Source organism: Ambystoma mexicanum, chromosome 10, assembly GCF_040938575.1.
Source record: "Ambystoma mexicanum isolate Mex_15411 chromosome 10, UKY_AmexF1_1, whole genome shotgun sequence".
NCBI lineage: Eukaryota > Metazoa > Chordata > Amphibia > Caudata > Ambystomatidae > Ambystoma > Ambystoma mexicanum.
In genome coordinates, this window is record NC_090932.1 from 14,085,383 (window position 1) to 14,104,066 (window position 18,684).

The 18,684-nt window shown below is 48.1% G+C and overlaps 1 protein-coding gene across 2 annotated transcripts in view; it reads left to right on the forward strand.

Annotated features, from left to right (window-relative positions):
• LOC138491101 (probable cation-transporting ATPase 13A4) overlaps positions 1 to 18,684 on the forward strand; it is a 978,968-nt gene that overhangs the window by 789,838 nt on the left and 170,446 nt on the right. For both annotated transcript variants that reach the window (XM_069617419.1, XM_069617420.1), the window contains exons 23-24: positions 5,964 to 6,073; positions 16,572 to 16,668. In XM_069617419.1, coding sequence (XP_069473520.1) covers positions 5,964 to 6,073; positions 16,572 to 16,668 — 207 coding nt within the window. The remainder of the gene's footprint in view (positions 1 to 5,963; positions 6,074 to 16,571; positions 16,669 to 18,684) is intronic.

Here is an 18,684-nt window from a genome sequence, read left to right on the forward strand (position 1 = left end):
GCAGCCCACTTCTGCCCTAAGGCTGTTCCATGGATAGAGTTCTTCCTATCCAACAGGACAATGGGGGTTTTTGCACCGCCTGCGTCTGCTGAACCAGCCCCAGTATCTTGTGGTGTTCCGCAGGGATCCTGCATATCCCTCACATTATACAATATATTTACTAAGCCATTCTTCAATCACATGGATACATTGGGTGTCTCCTACACTAATTATGCAGACGACTCCCAAATCCTCATCCTTATCACTGGCTCACATGACACCGACCTAAACCTACTGAACGAAATATACCATACAATACAAGATTGGATGGCTACCCATGGTCTATGTCTTAATGACGGCAAAACTGAGCTACTCCTTATAGGATCTCAAAATAGATTGGATAAACTAGACAATCAATACAACCCATTTGTCGTCAACAAAAGTACCATTGAAGTAGCCAAAGAAGTCAAAACTTTAGGGATTTACCTGGACTCATCCCTTACCTTGACGAGACAAGTTAATGCTACTGCATCAGCAACAGCCTATACTTCAAAACTAATTAACGTCTGCAGACCATTTTTACCAACAGGCAACTGCATTATCTTAGCCAGAGCTTTGATATTGTTGAGGCCCGACTATTGCAACTCTCTGACCTAGGCACGAGCAGCCACTACGTAAAAAAACTACAAGTTCTCCAGAATAATTCCTTAAGCATAGCTCTTAATATACAAAGAACCAACCACATCACGCCAGCTACGCAATCGGCTCATTGCCTCCCAATCCAAGACAGAATAACTTTTAAAACTCTATCTATGCTGCATAAATGTCTATCTAACACAGCCCCTAAATATTTGGTGAACAAATTCACAAAAAAACATAACCAATAGACCCACACACTCATCCCAAGTACACCTGCTAAAGATCCCCAGATTCAAACTACAGAAATAAGGGGGTAAGAGTGTCCCAGTTCTAGCAGCCAAACTTTGAAACTCTATGCCCCTTCCTATTAGAGCTGAATCCTCATTCTGGACCTTCAGAAAAAAGGTGAAAACTCATTTCTTTTTGTACACAAGATCTAACACTTGAACAATCAGCTCATCTTGAAACTATCTCTGTAAAGAAATGCATATTAATGATGTTGTACATGCCTAACTGAATGAAATGCAATGCTTAGAAATAATCCTATGAATCGCACCAGAATGTAAATTAATGTAATTACCTGAAATGTAAACCATGTGTGTAGCCCAGATTCCTTTGAGTTTGATGCGCTATACAAATGAACACATAAATAAATAAATAAAATGAAATGCTCAGGTGCAAATGATGTTCACAAAAATCTGCTCAGAAGCCTCTCAGAGATGCACCAGACTGGATCCAGTGTTAGACTTCGCAAATCAGGCATAAGATGACAAGTGCAAATCATACATAAAGTTACAAGTGCAAATCAGATATAACATGACAAGTGCACATCAGGCATAACGTGACAAGTGCAAATTAGACATAATGTGGAAACTGCAAATCAGACTAAGGTGACAAGTGCAAATCATACATAAGGTGACAAGTGCAAATCAGATATAACGTGACAAGTGCAAATCAGGCATAACGTGACAAGTGCAAATTAGACATAATGTGGAAACTGCAAATCAGACTAAGGTGACAAGTGCAAATCATACATAAAGTTACAAGTGCAAATCAGATATAACATGACAAGTGCACATCAGGCATAACGTGACAAGTGCAAATTAGACATAATGTGGAAACTGCAAATCAGACTAAGGTGACAAGTGCAAATCATACATAAGGTGACAAGTGCAAATCAGATATAACGTGACAAGTGCAAATCACGCATATGGTGACAACTGCAAATCAGACATAACGTGAAAAGTGCAAATCAGGCAAACATGGCAAGTGCAAATCAAGCAAACATGGCAAGTGCAAATCAGGCATATTGTGACAAGTGCAAATCAGACATAAGGGGACAAGTGCAAATCAGACATAAGGTCACAAGTGCAAATCAGACATAAGGTGACAAGTGCAAATCAAACATAAGGTGACAAGTGCAAATCAGACATAAGGTGACAACTGCAATTCATATATAACGTGACAAGTGCAAATCAGACATAACGTGACAAGTGCAAATCAAGCATACATGGCAAGTGCAAATCAACCATATTGTGACACGTGCAAATCAGATATAACGGTACAAGTACAAATCAGACACAAGGTGGCAACTGCAAATCAGAATAAGGTGACATGTGCAAATCAATCTGAGAAGCTGACAGACAGTGGGCCTCATCACAAGTTGAGCAGGCTGGTATGATGTGGTGGCAATGCTATTACTGCCACATTTACGGCTCCACCCAATCCTGGGTTCTGCGGCATTCACTTCCAGCTCTGAGCTGGAGGTGAGTGCACCAGCTTCAAGGCCATTTTTTGTGCTAATACCACTGGCGCCCAAGCCATTGACCCAATGGGAATGGGGACTTACCACGCCACCCCTGCAGCTCGAGATCCGGCTCAAATTGCACTAGACCGATTTGCAGGAACGCTAATTAAGTTGGTCAGAATCCCGGCGCTAGGTGCCGGGATACCGCACAACTCATGATGAGGCCCAGTGTCTAATTGTAAATCAGGCACAACGGGTTGTAAGGGTTTATTGAGAAGCCACCCTCAACATGGGGAGTTCCTTCCATCCTCACTCAAGTGGTTATGCAACAAACTATTTAACAGATTTTTATTTTTTTTAGCCCTGTCTCGGACACATATCATGCCCCTCCCCTTGTATCCCTCTCCCCCAAGCGAACAATGAGCCAAGAACCAGGCGGGTGTACGGGAAATATATTGGTATTTATTTAAATTAACAGTAATAGAAATTATCACGAAAATATCAAAAACACCACTTTTGAAGTGGCACAACACAATCAACGTCTCTCAGCATAAATAAATCACAAAAGTGAGTTAAAAAGAACACAGACACAATTCTTACTGTCTTACTTTCTGCAAATTTCACTGCACCAAATAATTACGCAGATCAATAAAAAAGGCACTTACATAATGTGCGATTTTCATTTTCCTGCAGGTTTAAAAAGGTTTCAAGATTGGTAAAAATACATATAAGGATTATAATTTTGCCCACACTTTTGGTTTAAAATAAATGCAAGGTGATTTATCGCTTTGTTTTTCAGACCCCCCCCCCCTTGATTTGGTCTAGGTTGGGAAGTCAGACAGAAAAATTGTAATGCTTTAGGGAATTTTGGATTTTAGACTCCCCTTACGGAAAGGCCTGTGTTGGAGAAGCTGGATAAAAATGTTGGACTGATTTAAGAACAAAGACTTCCCCCGACTTCCTTAAAGAAGTCGGGATCAGCTGGAGAACATGGATTACTCAATTAAATTATAGACTATAGTTTTCAGAGCACACTGGGAATTGAGCTTTGTTCATTTCTAATGTTAACAAAATTCACACCGTAGTGTTCTACCAAATGGGGAATTAATTACATTATCATTTTTGGTTATTTAGGCTACGGAGCTACACAGTTTTGCCCCCCCCCACCCACTATAAAGCAAAAGGATTCAAGTCAAGCAGACTCCCCCCACCTTTCAGTTTCCCAGAGTTCAGTTCTACTTACATAGCAAGCCTCTGTTTAAAGTTTAGGAAAGCCCGATGCATCTCAGGGCACTCTGGAAAGATAGGGTAGGGGTCTGGTCACTCCACTCTCAGAGATGGCCTCCCGCTCTCCACCATAGGACCCAGTCAGCTTGAGGCCTTCCTAGAGATAGACAGCTCCACCCAGATGCACTCTCAGCAATCACCTCTAGTGTCTCCTTACAGCTGTCAGATGAAAAGTTTCAGCAGCCTTCCAGATGATCTCTCTCTTCTCTCTGTCCCTGTATGTCTCCTTTTTCTGTATTCCTCTCTCCTAGTGCAGTCCCCCTTATAAAGCAGCAAAGACACCACCAATGTTACAATCTTGCGGAGGTATCCTGCAATAATTCCTGCACCTAGGATTGGGCAGTTACCCTTCTCTCTCCTCCCAACCCATCCTCAGAGTCAGGATTGGTTTACGGGTCTGAAGCAACATATGGCAATTGCAATTTGTAATCACCCCTTTGTTCTACTTTCACATTTTTGGCAAAACTAGTTATGTATCACACCTTCATAATTTTACTAGCAACTGTCATACTAAACATATTTTCTGTTTCCACTAATCATGGGGAATTAAATAAGCCGACCACCAAATCCGTATCATGTAACACGGTCATGTGGCCCCTTTCTGCCGTTTCCATAAAAAGCACAACAGTTATGAATATGTAAGTTATTAAGCATGTCCCTAATCTCCTTTTCCATCCACTCACCAACTCTCACATTTGGAACATATTCAGATCAGCCAGAAACCTAATTTAACTGGCCATTACAGTTACATGAGTCACAGGAAGATGAATTTTATATCACCGAAAACACCTGGAACTTACATAACAAATGGTACATAGATGAAATCCATCTGCCTTATGATGGCTGAGAAAAAGGCCTAAATGATAATAGTCCTTTTAAATAAATTGTGAATCTTCATGTGGGTAAATGGTCTTGCCTCCCGCCTTTCCGGCCATTTGTTTTCCCTGGGTCAGCCTATGCCTTTGATCAGACTCCTTTGTGTTGGAAGCTTGCTCTTTGAAGTGGGTGCCCCCATTTTCACACACTTTAGTCATTCTCTAGCCAAGCAGTAACTTCTCTTGTAGTCAATGCTTTAAGAGCCAGCAGGTCTGGAGAACACTGAATTCCAACGCCTTTAAGCAGAACATTTTATTGAGGTTCGGTCATTAGATGGGAGATGTGACATCCAGGCTGAAAGTCGGGGATGTCCTAATGAAGTTTTGCCCACAACCAGCAAAAGGCACTGCCTTGGGCTGACATTCTTTTCATGAAGACAAAATGGCTCTTCAAATGTCACTAGAGTATTGGGTTGATACACAATATACATTTCTCTTTTTCAACTCATACATCATGTTTAGTTTTCCTGGCATTTTTCTTTGGGCAGTGATATCCTTTTCCCTTTTACTTTTTTTTTAAACAGTTTTTATTTGCACCCACATCTACAGGACGTTTTTGTTTTCAATGTTTTAAAAACCTGTTTTCCATGTGACAGCGATCTTTGATTTTAAAATGTTGCTTGTCCTTTGGTAATGATAGGTAGGCCCCTTTCCACATGGCGCTTGAACTTTACTTGAAAAAAAAAACAAATGCCTGGCTGTTTCTCTTTCAGTGTTTAAAATCTTGCTATTCATGTGAAAGGGACTTCTGTTTGGGGCCCTTAAATTCACCTCAGAGGGTCATATTCTGAAAAAATAATGTACAGAGGTCAACTTATTCAAAGGTGACCTCTGCATTTTCATGATGTGCTGTGTAGCCCGTTTGCAGAAATTAGACCTCAGAACACGGGCCTGACACTAAAGCATAACAGACTCTCAGCACCCACTTCAGCTCATTTCAGGGCCTATCACTGTAAAATCTTAAAACACGGAAAGAAAACCTACTATGCTGTTTGGTGACTAGAAATACTACTGGGACATCAGTGGGTCTTACCGCTGCTGTTCACTTAGAAATAATGAATGCAATGATCAGACCTGGTCCTCTCATACATTGCACAGCCCCCTGCACCTGTTCCAAAGAGGCCAATGGTATTGTCTTGTTTTCTGCACATCGTAAACCACCCCCCTTTTGTCAATTTGGGGAACCTTTTGCACTGTGCAGAAATGCACCCTGACTTGCTCCATTGTGCACCGGGTGGGGGAAGGGCACCTGAGGGCGGTCATCAGTGATGGACGCATTGAGACCCTGCTTATGAATTATAAGCAACCGTTTTTGGCGCAAGTGAAGGGGGTGTGCGAGTGCATTCCATTAATTGCACCAGAAATAATTTTGCGATTTCTGCCCATTGTGACGTTTGAAGTGGATTTTATTTATTAAAGTGTCATTTCCCTTCCAGGCTTTGAAAATGGCGCACGCAGGGATTTCACTGTCGGAGCAGGAGGCGTCGGTGGCCTCACCCTTCACTTCCAAGAGCGACAACATCGAATGTGTGCCACAACTTATCAAGTAAGTTAAGGTGCCCTCAGAGCGTGCACAAGAGTGGGCGTGGGGGAGATCAACAGTGTGAAGAGATAAGGGGCGCACTGGGAAGCTGGCACACAGTGTGAAGAGATGAGGACACACTGGGAGGCTGGCACACAGTGTGGAGAGATCAGGTACACACCGGGAAGCTGGCACACAGTGTGAAAAGATCAGGGACACACTGGGAAGCTGGCACACAGTGTGAAGAGATGAGGGACACACTGGGAGGCTGGCACACAGTGTGAAGAGATCAGGGACACACTGGGAAGCTGGCACACAGTGTGACGAGACCAGGGACACACTGGGAAGCTGGCACACTGTGTGAAGAGATCAGGGACACACTGGGAAGCTGGCACACTGTGTGAAGAGATCATGGACACACTGGGAAGCTGGGACACAGAGTAGAGAGATCAGGGGCACACTGGGAAGCTGGCACATAGTGAGACGAGATCAGGGACTCACTGGGAAGCTGGCACACAGTGTGAAGAGATCAGGGACACACTGGGAAGCTGGGACAGAGTAGAGAGATCAGGGGCACACTGGGAAGCTGGCACATAGTGAGAGGAGATCAGGGACACACTGGGAAGCTGGCACACAGTGTGAAGAGATCAGGGACACACTGAGAAGCTGGCACACAGTGTGAAGATATCAGGGACACAATGGGAAGCTGGCACACAGTGTGAAGAGATCAGGGGCACACTGGGAAGCTGGCACACAGTGTGAAGAGATGAAGGACACACTGGGAGGCTGGCACACAGTGTGAAGAGATCAGGGACACACTGGGAAGCTGGCACACAGTGTGAAGAGATCAGGGACACACTGGGAAGCTGGCACACCGTGTGAAGAGATCAGGTACACACTGGAAGCTGGCACACTGGGAAGCTGGCACACTGTGTGAAGAGATCAGGGACACACTGGGAAGCTGGGACACAGAGTAGAGAGATCTGGGGCACACTGGGAAGCTGGCACACAGTGAGAGGAGATCAGGTACACACTGGGAAGCTGACACACAGTGTGAAGAGATCAGAGACACACTGGGAAGCTGGCACACAGTGTGAAGATATGAGGGGCACATTGGGAAGCTGGCACACAGTGTGGAGAGACCAGGGACACACTGCGAAGCTGGCACACAGTGTGGAGAGATGAGGGACACACTGGGAAGCTGGCAAACAGTTTGAAGAGATCAGGGACACACTGAGAATCTGGCACACAGTGTAAAGAGATCAGGGACACACTGGGAAGCTGGCACACTGGGAAGCTGACACACTGTGTGAAGAGATCAGGGGCACACTGGGGAGCTGTCACACAGTGTGAAGAGATCAGGGAGACACTGGGAAGCTGGCATACACTGTGAAGATATGAGGGACACACTGGGAAGCTGGGACACAGAGTAGAGAGATCAGGGGCACACTGGGAAGCTGGCACACAGTGAGAGGAGATCAGGGGCACATTGGGAATCTGGCACACCGTTGACGAGATCAGGGACACACTGAGAAGCTGGCACACAGTGTGAAGAGATCAGGGAGACACTGGGAAGCTGGCACACAGTGTGAAGAGATCAGGGACACACTGGGAAGCTGGCACACTGGGAAGCTGACACACTGTGTGAAGAGATCAGGGGCACACTGGGGAGCTGTCACACAGTGTGAAGAGATCAGGGACACACTGGGAAGCTGGCACACACTGTGAAGATATGAGGGACACACTGGGAAGCTGGCACACAGTGGCCCTCATTACGACCCTGGCGGAATCCGCGGTGCTAAATGCACCGCGGAGCATGGCGGAAAGCCGCCGATAGCGCCATGGGGGTTGGCGGATTTACCACCCCATGCCGACCTTGGCGGAGCGGTAAATCCCCAATCCCCATTTTACCCTTCCCCATTCCCATTCTTGCCCCATAGGGTATAATGGGAGTGGGGAAGGAGTTAATTACGCCGCCGTAAAGTACGGCGGCGTAATTAACAACGAGGTCCCTTAGCGCCATGGTTTTCTCCGCCCGGTAAAACCAGGCGGAGAAAACCTCCATGGCGCTAAGGGAACTCGTAGTACGGCGGACGGGTCCGCCGCGATTAGCGCTGGCGGAAACCCACTCCGCCAGGGTCCTAATGAGGCCCAGTGTGAAGAGATGAGGGATATACTGGGAAGCTGGCACACAGTGTGAAGATATCAGGGACACACTGGGAAGCTGGCACACAGTGTGAAGAGATCAAGGACACACTGGGAAGCTGGCACACAATGTGGAGAGATGAGGGACACACTGGGAAGCTGGCACACAGTGTGAAGAGATCAGGGACACACTGAGAAGCTGTCACACTGTGTGAAGAGATCAGGGACACACTGGGAAGCTGGCACACAGTGTCAAGAGATCAGTGACACACTGGGAAGCTGACACACCGTGTGAAGAGATCAAGGACACACTGGGAAGCTGGCACACAGTGTGGAGAGATCAGGGGCACACCGGGGCGCTGGCACACAGTGTGAAGAGACCAGGGACACACTGAGGAGCTGGCACACAGTGTGGAGAGATGAGGGACACACTAGGAAGCTGGCACACCGTGTGAAGAGATCAGGGACACACTGAAAAGCTGGCACACAGTGTGAAGAGATCAGATACACACTGGGAAGCTGGCACACAGTGTGAAGAGATCAGCGACACACTGGGAATCTGACACACCGTGTGAAGAGATCAAGGACACACTGGGAAGCTGGCACACAGTGTGAAGAGATGAGGGACACACTGGGAAGCTGGCACACAGTGTGGAGAGATCAGGGCACATTGGGAAGCTGGCACACAATGTGAAGAGACCTGGGACACACTGAGGAGCTGGCACACAGTGTGAAGAGATCAAGGACACACTGGAAAGCTGGCACACAGTGTGAAGAGATCAGGGACACACTGGGAAGCTGGCACACACTGTGAAGAGATCAGGGACACACTGGGAAGCTGGAACACAGTGTGAAGTGATCAGGGACACACTGGGAAGCTGGCACACTGGGAATCTGGCACACAGTGTGAAGAGAGCAGGGACACATTGGGAAGCTGGTACACAGTGTGAAGAGATGAGGGACACACTGGGAAGCTGGCCCACAGTTTGAAGAGATCAGGGGCACACTGGGAAGCTGGCACGCTGTGTGAAGAGATCAGGGCCACACTAGGTAGCTGGCACACTGGGAAGCTGGCACACAGTGTGAAGAGATCAGGGACACATTGGGAAGCTGGCACACAGTCTGAAGAGATGAGGGAAACAATGGGAAGCTGGCACACAGTGTGAAGAGATCAGGGGCACACTGGGAAGCTGGCACACTGTGTGGAGAGGTCAGGGGCACACTGGGAAGCTGGCACACAGTGTGAAGAGATGAGGGACACACTGGGAAGCTGGCACACAGTGTGAAGAGACCCGGGACACACTGGGAAGCTGGCACACAGTGTGAAGAGATCAAGGACACACTGGGAAGCTGGCACACAGTGTGAAGAGATGAGGGACACACTGGGAAGCTGGCACACAGTGTGGAGAGATCAGGGCACATTGGGAAGCTGGCACACAATGTGAAGAGACCTGGGACACACTGAGGAGCTGGCACACAGTGTGAAGAGATCAAGGACACACTGGAAAGCTGGCACACAGTGTGAAGAGATCAGGGACACACTGGGAAGCTGGCACACACTGTGAAGAGATCAGGGACACACTGGGAAGCTGGCACACAGTGTGAAGTTATCAGGGACACACTGGGAAGCTGGCACACTGGGAATCTGGCACACAGTGTGAAGAGAGCAGGGACACATTGGGAAGCTGGTACACAGTGTGAAGAGATGAGGGACACACTGGGAAGCTGGCACACAGTTTGAAGAGATCAGGGGCACAGTGGGAAGCTGGCACGCTGTGTGAAGAGATCAGGGCCACACTAGGTAGCTGGCACACTGGGAAGCTGGCACACAGTGTGAAGAGATCAGGGACACATTGGGAAGCTGGCACACAGTCTGAAGAGATGAGGGAAACAATGGGAAGCTGGCACACAGTGTGAAGAGAGCAGGGACACATTGGGAAGCTGGTACACAGTGTGAAGAGATGAGGGACACACTGGGAAGCTGGCACACAGTTTGAAGAGATCAGGGGCACAGTGGGAAGCTGGCACGCTGTGTGAAGAGATCAGGGCCACACTAGGTAGCTGGCACACTGGGAAGCTGGCACACAGTGTGAAGAGATCAGGGACACATTGGGAAGCTGGCACACAGTCTGAAGAGATGAGGGAAACAATGGGAAGCTGGCACACAGTGTGAAGAGATCAGGGGCACACTGGGAAGCTGGCACACTGTGTGGAGAGGTCAGGGGCACACTGGGAAGCTGGCACACAGTGTGAAGAGATGTGGGACACACTGGGAAGCTGGCACACAGTGTGAAGAGACCCGGGACACACTGGGAAGCTGGCACACAGTGTGAAGATATGAGGGACACACTGGGAAGCTGGGACACAGAGTAGAGAGATCAGGGGCACACTGGGAAGCTGGCACACAGTGAGAGGAGATTAGGGGCACACTGGGAAGCTGGCACACAGTGTGAAGAGACCAGGGACACACTGGGAAGCTGGCACACAGTGTGGAGAGATGAGGGACACACTAGGAAGCTGGCACAGAGTGTGAAGGGATTAGGGACACACTGGGAAGCTGGCACACAGTGTGAAGAGATCAGGGACACACTGGGAAGCTGGCACACAGTGTGAAGAGACCAGGGACACACTGAGGAGCTGGCACACAGTGTGGAGAGACCAGGGACACACTAAGGAGCTGGCACATAGTGTGGAGAGATGAGGGACACACTGGGAAGCTGGCACACCGTGTGATGAGATCAGGGACACACTGAGAAGCTGGCACACAGTGTGAAGAGATCAGGGACACACTGGGAAGCTGGCACACAGTGTGAAGAGATCAGTGACATGCTGGGAAGCTGACACACCGTGTGAAGAGATCAAGGACACACCGGGAAGCTGGCACACGGTGAAGAGATCAGGGACACACTGGGAAGCTGGCACACAGTGTGGAGAGATCAGGGGCACATTGGGAAGCTGGCACACAATGTGAAGAGACCAGGGACACACTGAGGAGCTGGCACACAGTGTGAAGAGATCAAGCACACACTGGAAAGCTGACACACAGTGTGAAGCGATCAGAGGCACACTGGGAAGCTGGCACACAGTGTGAAGAGATCAGGGACACACTGGGAAGCTGGCACACAGTGTGAAGAGATGAGGGGCACACTGGGAAGCTGGCACACAGTGTGAAGAGATCAGGGGCACATTGGGAAGCTGGCACACAGTGTCAAGAGATCAGTAACACACTGGGAAGCTGGCACTGGGAAGCTGGCACACAGTGTGAAGAGATGAGGGGCACACTGGGAAGCTGGCACACAGTCTGCAAATGCGTTGGGGAATATTGCTTTGGATTTGACTTGCTCTTCCCAGAGATATTTATAAATAAAGAAGAGGGGTCTTGACTCTGCTTCCTGCCAGGAAGAAACTTACTGACTTTAACATAATCACTGGTCGAGAAAGGCGTCCCCAGATTAAACACACTATGAAGTATAAGCTATTCTGAGGCCCTCGGCATGTAGCGCCCTATCCAAAAACTAAAATAAATAAATAAGAAAAGATACTCTCGGGAAAAATAGTAGAACAGACAATCACAATACGTCTCAGCGCTGGTACATAAGTCACCATATCTAATGTCATTGCTGAGGGGTGGGATGCGAAGCACAGATCGTGTATATATGTAGCTGGCTCAGTGTAATGTACCCAATCATTTAAGGGCATTCACGTTTCATGAGGAGCTGCATGGCTCAGTACACCTTTCGTCAGCAATCTGTGGACATTTGAACCACCACCAAGTACACCACATAGAGATGCCTAAGGCAGTGCCTGATGGCGTTGAGGCTTTTCCAAGACGGGGACCCAAAGAATCAACGCGTTTCGGCAACACCTACAATATATGGCAGCCTTCGTCAGGATGAATATAGTTTTACTTGTGTGAACAAGTGTGTACTCTCAATGGTGTGCACCTTTCACCGTATTGGTCAGCTTCAAGTCTGCATTTAGATCCTGCCTATGAACGCACTATGGGGGTCCAAGTTAACTCCTCAATTCAACCCACACTGGTGCAGACAAAACAAAGCCCGACCCAGAATATTGGACACAATTCTAATGTAACACTTGCGGAATATTAACAATAAATGCTAAAAAGCAATAGATGAAAAGTGCCAAACAGCATAATCACAAAAATTGCAAGGAAAAGTACTCGCATACACCTGGATTGTGTCACGAAGATGCGTAGCATCAGAAGGATATGGTTCAAACAAGGTTTATTTGGGTTATTTACAGGTTTGGGCAAAACCAAAACCAGCATAAAACCTCCAAAATAAAGGGGCGGCTTTCCTTGCATGCAGCCTTTCGGGGCTCAGCCAATGAACCTGAATCACAGTCCTAACCTGACAGACCCTCACAATCCTGAGGGTTCTTAGTAGTCCCTGCACTTCTTTCTTGGTACATACGTTGGAGTAATCCTGTCATTTGCACCCCACCCTTGAAGTCCTTCTCCTAGGTCTATGGGCTTGCATGGTCCCAAGCACTGGGCCTGAATAAGGGTTGAGACTTGGGTGGGATAATATTTGACACCACCACAGAGGTACCCCCAAGAGGCTGGTCATTAGAATTTCCCCGGCATCATGTCGCCATTTTACCGCTGCCTCCCTGCCCACAACCCTGTCCTCATTCTCCTCTTCAATAGGTCTTACTGATCACATGCTTATGGGAACCTGTCGTAGACCTCATGTCTTCTCCTCCAACACCTTTCACACTTTCAGTACCTCCAAACCACTCCATGTGCTCGTACCTCCGCCCCTCCCAGGCTCATCCTTTTCACGAGTTGGGCTTATATCCTCCTGATTTTCCATAGCTTCTTCACCTCCTTCTGCCTCATTTGCTACTACCTTTCCTTTAATGTTTGTCTCATCCTCCTCCTTGACCTTCAGCTAGACTTACTCCTCAATTACCTCCCCATCCTCCACCACCTGCCTCCTAGCCACCTCATCCTTCATCTCCCTCCAAGCTTCTAATCTATTTTCTCTCCAGCCACCTCTATTCACACATCCTCCCCCACCTCTCTCTGCTTATATCTGATGATCATCCAGACCTCCCTGGTTGTACCCTCCCTCCCTCCTTCCTACTTCTGTCTTCCTAGAAGCTCTTCTCTCGAAGCCCCTTCCTTCAACCCCCTACCCACTGCCTCAACCACCTCCACCCTCCATCTCCAGCAAGCTCTGTCTGTCCACCCAGAGCACTGGCAGACTGCCCACACCTCTGAGAGAAGCCTCGCCCCCGTGCCTTGGTTTACCTGCCCGGTAATGGTTCGACCCACCTGTAGTGGCACAGTGATTGGCACAGCTGGTCTCCTGCATTGCATAAAGCTGTATGTATGGGATTAGGGTATCTTCCTCAGGGAACATTCCGCAGAGAGATTCTCCACAGCTCCCTTTGCACTCCGTGGGGGCGGGGGGCTGCACCTCTGAGCTGGGTGTGCGAGGGAGGCCAGGACAGAGTGAGCAGATGCTAGGCAGGACTCCATTGCAGTGGTCGAAGTGGGCAGGGGCGGCTGGGAGCGGGGCTCCTCTACTTTTTTTAAAGTACATTTGACCGTTCCTATACTTTTATTTTCAAAAGAGACCATTGGGTTTCGTTTTAAAATAAAAGTGTCGGAATAAGTTGAAACTTGCACTTGCGTGCACTGCACTGACCGTTCCCTTAACGAGAGGGCGCATTTGTTTAGGGGTTGGTATGGCGTGGGAGGGGGCGTGGCGATGGGAGCGGGGACAGGCCTCAGGGTACACTTCGACCACGGCCATTCGTATGGATGTCAAAGGGGTGTCCCCAAGCCACGAAGGCAAAAATAATAAAGCCAGGAGTCATGGGGGTGTACCCTGTGATAGATCAATCCCCCCGCACCCCACGCTTCCGGAGGGCAGTGGCCGCCTCACCCAAGCGACTGAGAAAAGGTAAGACTGGGCTGGGGATGGGCAGTTCTCACCCCTGCCTCCCAGTCTGCAGTCTTGCAAACTCTGCAAGAGATGTAGAGGCAGGATGCCACCGCACTCTACCATGTGTGTGGAACTTCCAAACCTCAGATCAGTCTAAGCAACAGAAAAACTTCACAGCACAACGCGCCATGTTAAGCCCCTGAGGGTCCCTTAAAGGGCCAGCAGCAGTACAGGGCTCTCCCTTACTCCTGAAAGAAGATGGCCTGGTCTAGTCAATTCCCCCATGTACCTCCTCAGAGGCCAGTATCACACGGCAGTTTGCGGCACCCGGCTCTCACCACCACTCTATCCACAATCGCGGGACATCATCACAACGGCTGTGCTCAAAGGCAGTGCAAATAACTAGAAGACATAGGGCCTCATTACAAAGTCAGCTATAAAATGCTTGTGCGACCGGCGGGTTGCTGCCGACCCCATAACACCGAATCTGTCACCTGACATCCCGGTGCCACCGGGACATTGCAAGTCCTGGCGGCGTAGGAAGTCAGGTGCCGGATTTTGTAAGTCCCCATTCACATGGAGTCCAATAGGACTCCATGGGAGTGGGGCGACGGAAGCACCTGCACTGTTGCTTACTGTGTTGGCGCTTCCGTGACGAATCTGCCTACTGGGGCCGCTGCACCCAGCAGGTTCAGACCTGCCGGGCGCAGCGGCCCTGTGAGGCAGACTTGTAGCGTGACGAGGTGAGCTTACCAGCACCCTTGTTTACAGACCGCCACACTCATAATGAGGCACAGAGTTATCTATATCGGCACCATGGGAGATCTATAAAGGTGTTTGGGCCCTCTACCTGTAATTTTAAAACAAATACCGGATGGGTTGCCACCAAACCAAGATCGGTCCCTATTCCTTGTTCCCACGCTTTCCTGTACACATGACCATACATGGTTGAAAGGCCATTTTCCATTTCCAACAGTGTGTTTGAGCAAACACCCTGTATTTCCCCTGTGAGGAAAGCATTGCAAAATACAGCTTTTTTTGGGATGCTTCCTAACTTTTGATCTTTTGGGTGGATTTGCAGATATGTGCTTCTAGTCTGCCAAGCTTACGGAACATGTCATCAGAAGCAAGAGGTGGACGCAACAATGTCATCGCATTGAGGTCTCACCTCAAGTTCACTTTGGCAACTGTCACTCTATGACATGTACAGCTCGTGCAATGATATGGAAGACTGGTTTCCTCCAAACATTATACACATGTATGATATGATGTGATATGTCATTTATAACGCGCCTATACACAAGTGTTTCAAGGCGCAACGAGGCAAGGAGAGGGGAACAGAGGGAAGACAGAAAACGATCCTACTAGGCCTGGTGTCAGTCAGATCGTGCAAGTGCAGGGGAGGGGGGAGGGGAAAGTGCAATGGGGAGGGGGAGGGGAAAGTGCAGTACATGGGATAATAAATAACAAGATAAATAAAAGAACGGACGCTGGTGGCAAGTGCAAGGAAGTGCAGACAAAGTGCAGGAGGGGGGACGGTAGGGATACAGAAAACAGTCCCCAGGTGCAGGGGTTGCCAGGGAGGCAGTGCAGGGGTGCCAATGGCAGGGATTGGGCCCGAGATGAGATGGGTGGTCAGGTAACCAGTGCAGTCACAGTGTCAGTGTGAAAAAGTGCACAACATGTAACTAAGAATGAATCCGGTGCACCACAAGGACCTGACATTGTGACTTACAGAAAGGCGATGGTGGAACGGCAGTGGAGATCCAGTGGAGATCCAGTGGAGTGGGGATGGAGATGCAGTGGAGATGTGGTGGAGCAACGGTGGAGAGGTGGTGGAGCGGCTGTGGAGATGCAGTGGTTCCGCAGTGGAGCCTTGGTGAAGATGCAGTCAAGCGGCGGTGGAGATGCAGTCGAGCAGCTATGGAGCGGCGGGGGAGATGCAGTGGAGCTGCATTGGAGATGCACTGGAGCACCGGTGCAGAGTGGTGCAGCGGCTCTGGGGATGTGGTGGAGCGGCGGTGCAGCCACGATGGAGATGCGGTGGAGCGGCAGTAGAGCGGCGGGGGAGATGTGGTGGAGCAGTGGTGGAGCAGCGGTGCAGCAGAGATTTACTGCTGGTCCCTGTCCATTCATTCAAGAGAAGTGTCAGAGCCATGGAAGGATTGTGGGAGGGGGCGGGCTGCTGTCCTCGGGCTGCTGTGCGCTATATAAATACGAATCAAACAAAATAAAACAAACCTTTCCCAGAGCCATGCGCCCACCGGCTATGTATGCATGGACTGTGTTGCATGGCCTCTTTTGATACTGGGGGCATTGTTAGATTTGGGGGTCGCTTTAGAATATGTTCGAAAAACTGGGGGAGGGGATGCACTGGTGAAGTAGTGAGAGTGTCAGGCATTAGTATGGCTTTGTGTTGATCTCTGGCACCATCTTTATGTGTTGTTTCCTTGTAATGGCAGGGAAGGACGAGCAGCCCTGGTGACGTCGTTTTGCCTCTTCAAGTATATGGTGATCTACGGCCTCATTATATACATGGCGGTCCTGATTCTCTTCTGGGTAAGTCTGAAAGCAAGATCTCTTCTACAGTCAGCTGGAGGGAATGTTCATGTTAACAGTGAAACATTCACACATATCCTGCCAACCCTTCTGATTCCCAATATCATTTATTCCTTAAAACATGAGTCCTTCAAAGGGTGCATGCAAGACCCAGAGCTAAACTGGCTTCAGCTGCAACCTCCGCGTGCAGTTGCCCCCCTCTGGAGAGGGTCGCTTAGAGTAATGTCTTCGCCTCAGATGGCAGTAGTGAGCAGGGGTGCCCCAGCACCCTGTAGGACCAGTTACTTCCGGTAAGATGATGCCCGTAGGGGACTGTGAGACGAGCAGAAGGTCAACTTGCACAGGTTAAAGGTCAGCATTGTACACTGATATATTTATTTTTTTTTTTTTATTATTTATTGTTTGGCTGTATAAAACAACCTTTCAACAATTACAAAAATGGATAAAAACATATCAAAAACATATTACAATTCAATTCATCAATATATAACACATTTTTAAATTTTGCACCTGACACCCAATATATAAAAGATTTTTGTAGCAGCAGCATTTTTTTTTTTTTTTCCTTTCTTTCTTTCCCTTCTATCACCATTCTCTCATGACAGCATTCACAATCACCTTGGATATACTTCATTTAAAAAGCCAGTTGTTGCTAATATAATTGACATTGGCCCTCATTACGACCCTGGCGGTAAGGGGTTTGCGCCAGCGTTAGCTGCGCCGACCCCTTACCGCCAACTACGAGTTCCCATAGCGCCATGGTCACTTTTCCGCCCGCTTTTTGCGGGCGTAAAAATCCATGGCGCTATGGGACCTTGGTGTTAATTACGCCACCGTAATGTACGGTGGCGTAATTAACGCCTTCCCCACTCCCATTGAGCCCTATGGGGCCGAAATGGGAATGGGGAAGGGTAAATGGGTCAATGGGGACTTACCGCCCCGCCGACCTCGGAATGGGGCGGTAAGTCCGCCATCCGCCATGGCGTAAACGGACTTTACGCCATGGCGGAAAAGTCCGCCGATGGCGGAAAAAATCCGCCAGGGTCGTAATGAGGGCCATTCTCTTTGTACCAAAAATCAATAGCCATAATTCTTCCATATCAGTTACAGTTTGCGTTGTAAAGCAATGGAAATAGTATTTACAAGGTATGACATATAATGCAGGACAGTAGACAATAACATGTTTCAGCGTTTCTGCGTTTGCAGGATCCATACAAAAACGGCAGATGTTCTCGCTGGCATCAATTAGTTTTCGCCTAGATAAAATATCCCTTGTGTGCCACAAATTTAGACGAAAACGAATATAGTCATCTCTGAATTTTGGAGATGGGTATTTTAAAATGTATGGTTCCGCAACTCTAAATTTTTTATGGCCAAACTGGGCAGTGTTCCAATCTTTAGAATGGGAACATTTTTCCAAGGTATGTATCCAGTCTTGCCGATATAATTTAGTTTTAGCCTGCGTTGGATTATGAATTAGAATATCTACGGAGATGTCCGCATCTGAAAGGATGTTTATAGCTGTGTTTAACCAGCATTTTGGGTATTGATGATCTGAGTACAGTAAATATTTACCTAAGATACCGGATATGTCTAGACATTGTAATGACAGAATGCATTTTCTCAACAAGGCTATCAATTTCCATGCAATAGTACTGTATAGCGATAGCAGCCCTAATTCAAAACGAATCATTGCAATGGGGACACAGGCAGGCAAATTAAAAATTGAGCGCCAATATTTTCCTTCTAATCGATCCCACACTAAACTGGGCAGCATCGATGCAGCTTCAGAGCCATACGAGATAATGGGTTTTACTTTCATGGAATAGAATGATATTATATGATTGCATGTAAACTTTCCGAATTTATATAAAATGGCCTTAGATTGGGAAATTAGGATTTGCAGTTTCAATGCAAGTTCTTTTTTAAACACCTTATCATTGTTGCCCTGGGTGATCATAATGCCCAGGTATTTATATGTTGAGGTTAGAAGAATCGACTCCTTTTTTATGTACC